The sequence below is a fragment of the Mobula hypostoma genome, chromosome 20 (genome assembly GCF_963921235.1).
Source record: "Mobula hypostoma chromosome 20, sMobHyp1.1, whole genome shotgun sequence".
NCBI lineage: Eukaryota > Metazoa > Chordata > Chondrichthyes > Myliobatiformes > Myliobatidae > Mobula > Mobula hypostoma.
Window position 1 is genome coordinate 43,619,532 of NC_086116.1, and position 12,690 is coordinate 43,632,221.

General features: G+C 43.9%; 1 protein-coding gene across 1 annotated transcript in view; it reads left to right on the top strand.

The window, feature by feature from the left end:
* prkcq (protein kinase C, theta) overlaps nt 1-12,690 on the top strand; it is a 127,351-nt gene that overhangs the window by 45,366 nt on the left and 69,295 nt on the right. The window contains exon 2 of the mRNA XM_063072161.1: nt 8,197-8,334. Within this exon, the coding sequence (XP_062928231.1) occupies nt 8,220-8,334 (115 nt within the window). The 5' untranslated portion in view covers nt 8,197-8,219. The remainder of the gene's footprint in view (nt 1-8,196; nt 8,335-12,690) is intronic.

Sequence of the window (12,690 nt, forward strand, 5' to 3'; positions counted from 1 at the left end):
TCTGCTCCTAGACACCCCCACTATCAGAAACAGCCTCTCCACACCCATTCTAACTCGGCCTTTCAATATTCGATAGTTTTCAGTGAGATCCCCCCCCCCACCCTCATTCTTCTAAACACCAGTGAGCACGGACCCAGAGCTATCAAATGCTCTATAAGCTGCATGCTAACCCTTTCATTCCTGGGATCATTCTCCTGAACCACCTCTGGACTGTCTCCAGTGGCAACACATCCTTTCTTAGATAAAGGATCCTTCTATTCAGAGGCTGAGCCTCTGATCCAAGAGTCTCCCACTACTGGAAATGTTCTCTCCGCGTCCTCGCCACATCCATTCTATCTAGGCCTTTGAGCAATTAATCGTCTTTAAAAACTATCCTTAAAATTCATTAACAAAATAATCACTGCATTAAATCCATGGCACTCTGATGCATAAAATGCAAACCGTATCAGCTCATAACCTAGCAGTAATAAAGATAGCACTAATAACATAATAATAATGCTTGGGCTTTCTGACCATCTTAAATAACACTGGCTGTTGCCCTTACTGAGTTTCTTTCTCCAGCTATGTCACATCTAAGGTCTTTGAGCACCAACTTCCTTCACAAATTCAAGGAAAACAGTTTTAGTATGCATTGAAGGGTACCACATTAATTCAAGTTGTTATTGTTGGTCTGGAGACACTTCCTTCCGACCTTTTACTGCAGTTAACACAGCAAAAAATGTGTGAATGTGTGACAACACTTAAGGGACAGCTGTCAATCTGAAGGCTTGGCTTCTAGTGTTCATGGAAAAAAAATCATATTCTGTAAATAATAACTTCATATTAAAACTTGTTTAGCAAAATCCATACCTTGCTGAATAAATTTCTGGTCAAATAAATAATATGTCAAAACAAAAAAATACAGGTTCTGCAAATTTGAAATGAAGGCTGAAAATGCAGGAAGAGCTCAGCAGGTCAGGCAACATCTGCGGAGAGAGGAATAGAGTTAACATTTCAGGTTGAAGATCATTTGTGAGCATTTGACCTGAAATATTGATTTAAAAATCTTCCTCCACGGGTGCTGCCTGACCTGCTGAGTGTTTCTAGAATTTTCTGGTTCTATTATATATACATTTATATAAAACGTATGCTCCTCATTTGCAGAGCTGAGAAATCATTCTAAAATTGAGAGTAATCTTCAGCATCTGTACAGAGAAAGTTTTGATATTTGAATGGAAATCACTTGTTCTGAGATCCACTTACTGGTTTTCAAAATAAAAAAAAGCCTTAACATTTGAGAATAGGATTTATTTTTATTGTTATATGTAGTGTTTCCTGCTATAAACCAGTTTATTGAGGTGGGTAACTTTTTCAACCGCATTTTATTAGAGAATTCAAAGTTTTACTTAAATTCCTAACTTGTGGCAAAATTATAATGCATGAACCTACACGGAAGTCTATCATTGCAAATGCAACACATTATTCTTGCTTTGAAGCCATCTAAAGGCAAGTGTGCACATACATTTCACTGCATATCTCATACTTCTGTGTATGTGCATTGCAATTTTAAACTGCATTTTGCCTATGTGAGTATTTCTATGCTTAACCGGGACTTTCTGTAAAATGAGGCATAATTATGCTGTGAAGCCAGTCAGTGTTTCCTGAAAAAAGCAGCAGCCCTTCTGTCATGTCAAATTGTAATGAAAGGGCAAAGAATGTCTTTGTTTGTCAGAGAATGCTTCTGTCCTTTGAACATCCAATAGAGTTCCATCTAAAACCTTCAATGGCAGCTGCCTCTCAATGAGAATTTTAAAATATACCTGAAATTTCAGATCAGTTCATCAGCTGCTTAAAAATGTCCCACTGACAAATGGCTTTTCAGTGACGAGCTGATAAAGATTATCTTATTTGTCACACGTGCGTCAAAACATACAGTGAAATGCATCACGTGTGCCAAATCAAATCAGTGAGGATTGTGCTGGGGCAGCCTGCACCAACAGAGCATGCCTGTAACTCACTGACCCTAACCCATACATGTTTGGAACGTGGGAGGAAACCAGAGCTCCCAGAGGAAACCCACATGGAGAACCTACAAACTCCTTACAAGCAGCAGCAGGAATTAAACACTGATCACTTATTACTGGTGCTGTAAAGCAAAGCACTAAACTCTAGTGTACTGTGATGTCACAATCTCATGAAGCAGTTCACCCAACCATGATGCAGGTACTCAATACGAAACATCGGCTGTCCCTTTCCCTCCACAGATGCTGCCCAACCCTCTGAGATCTTCCAGCTGTTTGATTTTTTTTTGCTCCAGATTCCAGCATCTGCAATTTCTTGTGTCTGCATCCATACTGTGGGTAGTGTGAATACGCAATTGTGGCAAATCTTCAGTTCATTTATCTTTAATTTTCTTCTCCTTGTGTCTGTGAATCAGAACATTAACAATCTTGGGAAGTGGGTAAATGGTTCCCCAATAATTCACCAAGAATTAAATTATGGGTTCATGCACACACACCTATTTCATAACATTAAAGACACACACAGTTCTCCTCCCAAAAGCCATTCAATTTCACAATTTCTTGATCTCAGGTGAGTTGTGAAGAGGCTTTCATTTCTATAGCAGCACACACAGCCCCAGCACCCTAATGCACAAGTACTCTCAGTGATTGCAGTATGGTGATGCAAGGTTGTGATAATGACAAAATGGTCAAGGAGGATTTATTTATTGTTCTGAGGGACAGATTTTGACCAGGGCACTAATCCCTTCATCAATATTATATCATGGGATCATTGTATAACAGCAGTCCACAACCAAAAGTCGCAAGACCTGGACTTACGGTAAACAACTAACTTTGAACCACACACCATTAAGACATAGGAGTAGAATTGTGCTAATTAGCCCATCAAGACTGCTCCACCATTTGATGGTTAATTTATTTTCTTTCTCAACACCATTCTCAATGCCTTCACCCTCTAATCTTTGATGTCCTTGCTAACCAGGAGTCTATCAATCTCTTCTTTAAATATACCCAATGATTGGCTTCCACAACCGACTGTGGCAATGAATTCCACAGATTCTAGCTGGAAAAATTCCTCCTCATCTCCATTCTGTTCTGAAGTTTTTCCCTCTGGTCCTAGACACCCTCACGATTGGAAACAGCCTCTTGATCTAGGCCTTTCAAAATTGTGTACATTTCAATAAGACTCCCTTCCCCCCCCCCCGCCTTTTTTTTTAAACTCCAGTGAGCATAGGCCCGGAGCCATCAATTGTTCCTCATACGTTAATTTTTTCATTCCTGGAATCATTCTCATGAATCTCCTCTTGACCCTCTCCAACGCCAACACATCCTTCCTTAAATAAGGGGCCCAGTACTGCACACAATACTCCAAAGGGGCCTGACCAATACCTTATAAAGCCTCCGTGCCAGGCAATGACAATATCAAACAAGGAAACAACCCGCTCTCACCCTCTCACATTCAGTGGCATTGCCATTCCCCGGACCCCCCCCCCATTACCAAATCCCCCACCGTCATCCAATTCCCCACCATCATGTGATCAATTAACCTATGACCTTGTACGCCTTTAGAATGTGGAGGAGCTGGAGTGTCTGGAGGAAAACCATACGGTCACGGGCAGAAAGTACAAACACTCTACAGACTGTGACGGAATTGAACCTGGGTTGCTGGTACTGTAATGGTCTTACACTAACATGCCACCCCAGCAGTGCGATGGAACACTCTCCACTTGCCTGGATGAGTGCGGCTTCAATAAAACTCAAGAACATCAACATAACAGCTTGCTTGATAGACGCGCCATCCACAACCTTTCACTCACTCCACTACCGACACACTGCAGCAGTCTGTACCGTTTACAGGGTGCTCTGCAGCAACTTGCCCAAAGTCCTCAGACAGCATCTTCGAAAGCCACCACTTCCACCAGCTGGAAGGACAAGGGCAGCAAAAGGCCAGGGAACGCCACACCCTGGATATGGCCCTCAAGGTCATAGAGCACAGAAATACCACATCATTATGTACACCAGTCCATCCACTCGTCAGTGTAGATATCTAATTAGCCGATCATGTGGCAGCAACTTAATGCATAAAGGCATACAGACATGGTCAAGAGATTCAGTTGTTGTTCAGACCAGCCCATCAGAATAGGAAAGAAATATGACCGAAGTGACTTTAGTTGTGGAATTACTGTTGGTGCCAGACAGGGTGGTTAGAGTATCTCAGAAACTCTAGAGTTTACAGAGAATGGTGCAAAAAAACAAGCAGTTCTGTGGGAGAACATGCATTAACGCCAGAGGTCTGACTGGTTCAAGCTGACAGGAAGGCAACAATAACTCAGATAACCATGTGTTACAACAGAGATGTGCAAAAGAGCATCTCTTTATGCTCAACATGTCGACCTTTGAAGTGGACGGGCTTCAGCAGCATAAGACCGTGAACATGCACTCAGTGGTCTTTTTCTAGGTTCAGGAGGCCCTAATACAGTGGCCACTGAGTGTATATTGCTGTTCCTTCACCGCTGCTGGGTCAAAACCCTGGACACCTGTACCCAACACCATTGTGGGTCTGCCCACATCTGCAATGGTTTAAGAAGGTGGCTCGCCACCACCTCTCAGGGGCAGCTAGGGATAGCCAATTAAATGCTGGCTCAGCCTGCAAAGATATCATCCTTTATATGAATAACAAAAAAGGGCCCATTACATCAGTAAACCTCAGTTTGATGTTTTGTCTAAATGAGACATCTTTGACAATGCTGCTCCCTATCAGTTGCTGTCTTGGAGATTCAGCCATGATTAGCTTGCTCTTTGGCTCCAGCGGAAATATAAATCAGAACGTGTTGTGAAGTAAACTGTCGGTCATCACAAATTACCGTCTCATACAGTAACTTGCATCCTTTCACTCTACTGCATGTTGCTTGGAATAACTGAATGAATGCAGAATTGTTTTTATCAGCTTCTTGGATAAAGGTGCTAACATGTGTATTTAGACAGCAGCTCAGTCAGAGAGTTCTCATACTTTGATGCTGAAAACTCACTGTGCAAATTCAACCCCCAGAGGTGTCACAAATAGACGCTACCCCCGCACCATAGACACTACACAGCACTGTGTGAGGAGCTTCTCCAACAAGCAAAGATCCGTTATCGCCAACACAAGGGATTCTGCAGATGCTGGAAAGCCAGAGTAACACATACAAAATGCTGGAGAAACTCAGCAGGTCAGGCAGCATCTAGGGAAGGGCATAAAGAGTCGATGTTCCTGGCTGAGACCTATAATCAGGACTGGAAAGTGGGGGGAGAAATTGGAATAAGAAGGTTGGGGCTATCAGCCCCCAGCTTCTCACTTTATCCACCCCCCCCCCAGTGGGCTTCACCTTCTAGTTTGTACTCCTTCCCCTCCCTCTCCTTATTCTGGCTTCTTCCTCCGCTTTTCTGGTTCTGATGAAGTCTTGGCATAAAACATCAACTGTGTATTCCTTTCCATAGACACAGCCTGACCTACTGAAGTCCTCCAGTGTTTTGTATGTGTTACTCTTGCAAAGATTCATTGCTGTAGCTTTGTGTTTGCTTAGTGGTAAATGTCACCCATTGGTAGGTATTCACCTCTCTGCTGCTAAATTGGATCTGAATCAGAATCAGGTTGATTATCACTGACGTGTGTTGTGAAATTTGGTGTTTTGTGGCAACAGTACAATGTAAGACCTAAAATAAACCATAAATTGCAGTAAGAATTGTATAGATTGTGAGCTCATCTGTCATCCTGGGGAGCAGGTCAATAGTCCTATAGCACTGGGAGAGAGACTGTTCTTGAGCCTTGTGGTACCTGCTTTCAGGCTTTTCTATATTCTGTTGGATGGGATGGGGGGGGAGTGAGGATTCCAGGATGGGCAGGGTCTTTGACCATGTAGATTGCTTTACCTAGTACAGGCAGAGTCTGTGGAGGGGAGGCTGGTTTCCATGAAGGGCTGAACTACACTCAGAGCTCTCTGTAGTTTCTTGCAGTGTGGATGGAGCAGTTGCCATGCCAAGCCACGATGCTTCTGGATAGGATGGGGTCTGTGGTGCATTGTCAAAAATAGGTGAGGGTCAATGGGGAGAAGTGCTGAATTTCAGAGAAGGTGCAGTGCAGGCAGACAATAAGGGTGCAAGGGCCATGACAACATAGACTGAGAGAGCAACACTAGGGACCGTTCAATAGCTTTACAACAGAGGGATAGAAGCTGTCCTTGGGCCTCAATTGTACCTGCCTCAGCTTCTTTCTCTGGCAGCTCATTCCATATAGTCACCACCCTCTGCAGAAGAAGTTGCCCCTCAGGTCGCTTTCCCCTTTGTGGTGAGGGATTTGAGTTGGTGTCTAGGTCGTGAAGTTCATCACTAGTCTACTGACCTGCATAGCCCACTTATTGACCTGCAAAGTCTCCATTCAGACTATTATTATAAACATTATTATTAAAATGATGTTTAAAAGAAATGATCACATATCCTAGCAAGAATGAAGCAACATTGTTGTTGTGATTATGCACTGAGGATTTGTCCATGTGCTATCACAGACGGTGACATTTCCAACTGGTCTTAGTGAGTACTTGTTATGCAGTTTTCAGTACGCACATAACGTCACTGCTCTGTGAAATGCATCCGACCATCTGTGTTTCATCACACTGCATTTACGCAAAGTTCTACACACACACACACACACCTTGGAAGGTTTCCAGGGCGCAGGCCTGGGGAAGATTTATGGAAGACCGGCAGTTGCCCATGCTGCAAGTCTCCCCTCTCCACACTACCGATGTTGTCCAAGGGAAGGGCATTAGGACTTATACAGCTCGGCACCGGTGTCGTCGCAGAGCAATGTGTGGTTAAGTGCCTTGCTCAAGGACACAACACGCTGCCTCAGCCAAGGCTCGAACTAGCGACCCTCAGATCACTAGATGAACGCCTTAACCACTTGGCCATGCGCCAACTCCTTAGCCACCTGTTAAGCTGTATGATCTTCCTATTTCTGGTCTCAGTATCGTGGCATGGGAGACAATCCTGGAGGACCTGTCCTTTAACTTGGCACTTAAGTCCCCGAAGCTCACTTTGCAGGACCTCATCGCCCATACTACCTAAATCATTGGTATCAACGTGGCCCACGACCTCTGACTGCTCACCCCCTCCCTTTAGAATGCTGTGAACTTGATCTGAGATGTCCTGGCACCCGGGAGGCAACATACAATCTGGGAATCTCATTCTCGCCCAAAGAACCTCCTTTCTGTTTCCCTAATCAATGAATCCCCTATTACTACAGCATGCCTCTTCTCCCCTCTTCCCTTCTGAGCCACAGAGTCGGACTCCGTGCCAGAGACCTGCTCACTGTGGCTCCTCCCTGGTAAAATGTCTTCCCTACCCCCAGCAGCATCCAAAGCAGTGTACTTATTATTGAGGGCAAGGGCCACAGGGTACTTTGCACTGGCTGCCTATTGCCTTTCCCTCTCCGGACAATCACTCAGGTACCTGCCTCCTGCAACTTGGGGGGTGACTACTTCCCAGTAGCTCCTATCTATCACCTCTTCATTTTCCCTTATGAAGGGAAGATCATCCAGCTGCTATTCTGGTTCCTTAAGCAGTTAATCTCTAAGCAGTTGCTGCTTGGTGCACTTCATGTAGATGTAGTTAACAGGGAGAATGGAGATCTCTCAAAGTACCCACATCCCACATAGGGAACATATTACTAACTCTGGACCCATTCTCAACACACCAGGTATGTACTAACAAAAAAAAGCTTACTTGAAGCCCACGTCTGTTCTTGCTCAAGCCTGTTCTCCCTGAAGCCTGTTGCGTCAAACCCAGAACACTCTAACACTGCCCCACTCACACACTGGTTGCTCTGCTTACACCTCTTTACTTTCTTTCTTTTGGCTCAAACAATGACTCACTCCCAACAAGACGTGCAGTTTTCAAATGGCTCCTGCCCTACAAGATGTCGCTGTCTCATTTGCTAGTCCAAACAGTGATCGAAGCAGACACAGCAGTGATGTTTAAGAAGCTTTTTGGCTGACCCATGAATACGCAGGGAATCAAGGGATATGGATCACTTGCAGGCAGAAGAGATTAGTTTGATTTGATATCATGGTCAGCACAGATGTTGTGGACTGAATGTCCTGTCCTATGCAATACTGTTCCCTTTTCTATGTTCTAAGTGTTCCTCTTCTTGTTCATTCACAAGGTCTGACGGTGAAGATCGCTGAAATGTCTCCCTTCCTCCGCATCGGTTTCTCCAGTTTTGACATCGGACCCCCACAGCCGGCAGAAGACATCCAGAACCCTTACTGTGCAGTGATTGTGAAAGAAACAGTGGACACGGGTAGGAATCTCCTTTCCTCCACTCACACTGAATCATCACCACGCAGTTGTTTTCAAACGCAGTGGCATGGTAGCATAGCAGAGGGCTTAATCCTATTACAGCGTGAGTGACACAGGTTCAAATCCCGCCGCCATCTTTGTTCATTCTCCCCGTGACCCCGTGGGTTTCCTCTGGGTGCTTCAGTTTCCTTGCACAAAGACGTACGAGTTAATAAGTTAGTCAAAGATAAAGATTATCTTTATTTATCACATGTACATTGAAACATTGAAACATACGCTGAGATCTGTGGGGGAAAAGCCTTGTTAACGAGAGAGGTGAGAGGAGAATGGTCAGACTGGTTCAAGCTGACAGGAAGGCAACAGTAACTCAAGTAACCAACAGTGGTGTGCAGAAGAGCATCTCTAGATGCACAACACGCCGAACATTGAGGTGGATGGGCTGCAGCAGCAGAAGACCAGACTGGGTTCCACCCTAGTACCTAATTAAGTGGCCACCAAGTGTACAGTGAAGTGCATCGTTTGCGTCAACAGCAAACACATTTTGAGGACGTGCTGGGGGTAGCCCACAGGTATGGCCGTGCTTCCAGTGCTAGCATTGCATGCCTGCAGTTTACTAACCCTAACCCATATGTCTTTGGTCTGTGGGAGGAAACTAACCCAGAACATACTGTACAAACTCCTTACTCACAGAGGCAGAATTGAATTGTGATTGCAGAAATCGTGAACTGTTGTGCTAACAACTACGATACTGTAACTGGCCACAATGGGTGTAATTGGGCAGCTCAGGCTCATTGGGCCAGAAAGGCCCGTTACAGTGCTCTATCTCGAAATAAAATAAACAAATAAAAATTAAGCACTGAAATGGGTATCTATGAAATTCGTGGAATCCCCACTCTTGGTACCTTGCTTAAAATAGCCACAGAAAAAGCACTCTTTCTTATCAGAGGCCACTTCTAAACGCCAGCTGCCATGTTTGCACCAGTGGAGATCCTCAAAGTGTCCCTGCCCAATCAGTTGCCATGGCAACCTCTTTGGACCCATTATTTTCTCCACGATGGGATTGTTCCTGGAATCCTACAGGACCACACTTGGCAAAGTGACCTGGAAATTGTTTTATTATTGTCACATGTACTGCTGTAGACTGAAAAGCTCTGTTTTGGCGTGCCATCCAGGCTCATCATCTCAAAGCAACAGTATATCGAGGTAACACAAAAAAAAAACAATAACAGAATGCAGAATGAAGTGTAGGTAGACAATAGGGTACAAGGCCATGTCAAGGTAGAGAGAGAGAGAGAGAGATATTGAATGTTCGCCTTCATCGTACTAGAGGTTCATTCAAGTCACTGATAACAGTGAGATTGAAGTTCATCTTGAGCCTGGTGCTCTGAGAACTCAAGCTTTTGTGTCTTCTGCCTGATGAAAGGAGGTAGAAGAGAGAATGTCCGGAGTGGGAGGTTTGGTTGGCTACCAGCGACTAGTGATGTTCCCCACGGCTGTGTGCTGGGTCCGCTACTTTTCACATTATGTTAATAATCTGGGTAATGGAATTGATGGCTTTGTGGACAAGTTTGTGGATAGTACAAAGACAGTTGGCAATGGGGAAGCAGGGAGTCTGCAGAAGGATTTGGAGAATGGATAAATAAGTGGCAGATGGAATATGGTGTAGGGAAATATATGGTCATGCACTTTGAAAGAAGAAATGAAGCCGTAGAGTATTTTCTAAATGGGGAGCAAATTTAGTGTAAGATTCTCTAAAGGTTAACTTGCAGGTTGAGTCATTAGTAAAGGAACGTTTAGCATTCATTTTGAGAGGACTAGAATACAAGAGCAAGGATGTGATGCTGAAGCTTTATCAGGCATTGGTCAGACTGCACTTGGAGTATTGTGAGCAGCTTTAAGCCCCATATCTAAGCATTTGCTGGCATTGGAGAGAGTCCAGAGGAGATTCACGAGAATGATCCCAGGAATGACGAGGTTAACATATGAGGAGTGTTTGATGCCTCTGAGTCTGTACTTGCTGGAGTTTAGAAGAATGAGGGGGGAGTTCATTTGAAATCTACTGAATATTGTAAAGCTAGATAGACTGGACATAGAGAGGATTTTTCCAATAGTAGAAGGGAGATACAGCTTCAGAGTACAAAGCCGTCCATTTAGAACGGAGATGAGGAATTTCTTTACCCAGAGGTTGTTGTATCTCTGGAATTCATTACCATAGATGGCTGTGGGAGCTAACGTAGTGTAGTTTTAAAGTGGAGTATGATAGATTCTTAATAAGGGCATCAAGGGTTACAGGGAGAATAAGGTTGAGAGGAAAAATAAATCAATCATGATCGAATGGCGGAGCAGACTTGATGGGCTGAATGGCCTAATTCTGCCTCTATGTCTTATGGTCTCGTTATGCTGTATATTTTCTCGAGGCAAAGGAAGTGCATGGAGGGGAGGCCTCCGTCAAAGTAAACACTTCTTTCCTTTCGGAAAGATTATACTTTGCAAACAAAATAAGATGTCTGTCTTTATTGCATCTTCATTACTGAGGCCTGACATGGCCATTCTGTCAGAAACCTCAAAGCAGGTAGTCATGGTAGAGCTAACAGTGTCTTGGGAAGACTGGATTGAGGAGGCGTTAGAGTGTAAGAAGGCCTAATATCAGGGGCTGGTAGTGCAGTTCCAGAGACGGGTGGAGCTTCTAGAGGTGGGGTGTAGTGGTTGCTGTAGAGCCTACTCTCTCCTTGGCTGGAGCTGGGCTGTAAAGAGAAGAGCCATCAGAACAATCGCAGAGGCTGCTGAGCATGACTCCAGATGGCTATGGGTCAACAGGTGCGATCACCTGGGTCACCTGGGTGAGGGGGTCTGCTGTTGAAAGACCTGAAACACCTGATGACCCCAGCTTAATTCACTGATGATGTGTCCCAGCGCATCCTGGGATACATCTCAGCATCAATTATTCCAAAGATTTTGCCAAAAATACAATAATTTATATTCTTTCAAAAGCATTGATACTATGCAAGAATAGTATGTATAAAAAATAAATAAATAAATTTCTCATTAGGAAGCTGTAAGTAACGTAATAAGTCACACAGCATGTGATAACCAAAACTGCCATCATCTCCTATGAAATATTCACCCTTCCTGCATCTCTGTGATTTTACTTCGGTTCATGTTTGGAGCTGAACTGTTCACCTTTCAGTGGGTGTTTGTTATTTTTTTCGATAAGCCACACAGCAAAGTCTGTTCTTTGAGGCATTTAACCTGTAGGAGTATAGGATCTAGAAACAGGAGTTGGTCATGCAGCACCTGTGAAAATTCAAAACTTCAATAAGACTATGGCTAATAATTATCACCACTGCGTCACTCTCCTTCACAAACCCCATATCCTTTGATTCCCTTTAATATTGAAACCTCTGTCAATCTCCATCTTCAATGTATTCGTTAACTGGAAAGTTACATCAAATGTGGTGAAGAAGACATGCTAGCTTTCATCAGTTGGGGCGTTGAGTATAAGAATTAAGGTGTTATGCTGCAGTTGTACAAGATATTCTATATCATTTTTATTATACCTGTTTTCAATTATGTACTTTTCTTTATTGACATACACATAGGGGTCACTTTATTAGGTACACTTTGTTAATGCAAATATCTAATCAGCCAGTCATGTGGCAGGAACTCTGTGCATAACAACGTGCAAGCATGCTCGAGGGGTTAATTTGTTGTTTATACCAAATATCAGATTGGGGGAAGAAGTGTGAACGGAGTGACTTTGACTGTGGACTGGTTGGTGCCGGACGTGGTGGTTTGAGTATCTCAGAAACTGCTGAACCCTTAGGATTTTCACTCAGAACAAACCCTAGGGTTTACAGAGGACTGTGTGAAAAACAAAAAACATCCAGTGAGTGACATTTCTGTGGGGGGTGGGGGAGTGCCTTGTTACTGAGAGAGTTCAGGGGAGAATAATCAGATTGATTCAAGCTGACAGGAAGGTGACAATCGATTCAAATAATCAAGTGTAACAACAGTGGTGTGCGGAAGAGCAACTCTGAATGAACAACACGTTGAGCCTTGAAGTGGATGGACTACAGCATAGAAGACCACAGACATACACTCAGTGATCCCTTTATTAGGTATGGGAGATACCTCATAAAATGGCCACTGTGTGTAAGTTTAAGGTTGAACTGATGGCATATTAATTTGAGATGGGGCGTTCTTGATACAGTGAAGTCTTGAATTCACTGCAAAGCAGGAGTTTTCTGATTGTAATGCCTCCCCTCCTTCACCATTCCCCATCCCTTTTTCCCTCTCTTACCTTACCTCCTTGCCTGCCCATCACCTCCCTCTGGTGCTCCTCCCTCTCTTCTTTCTT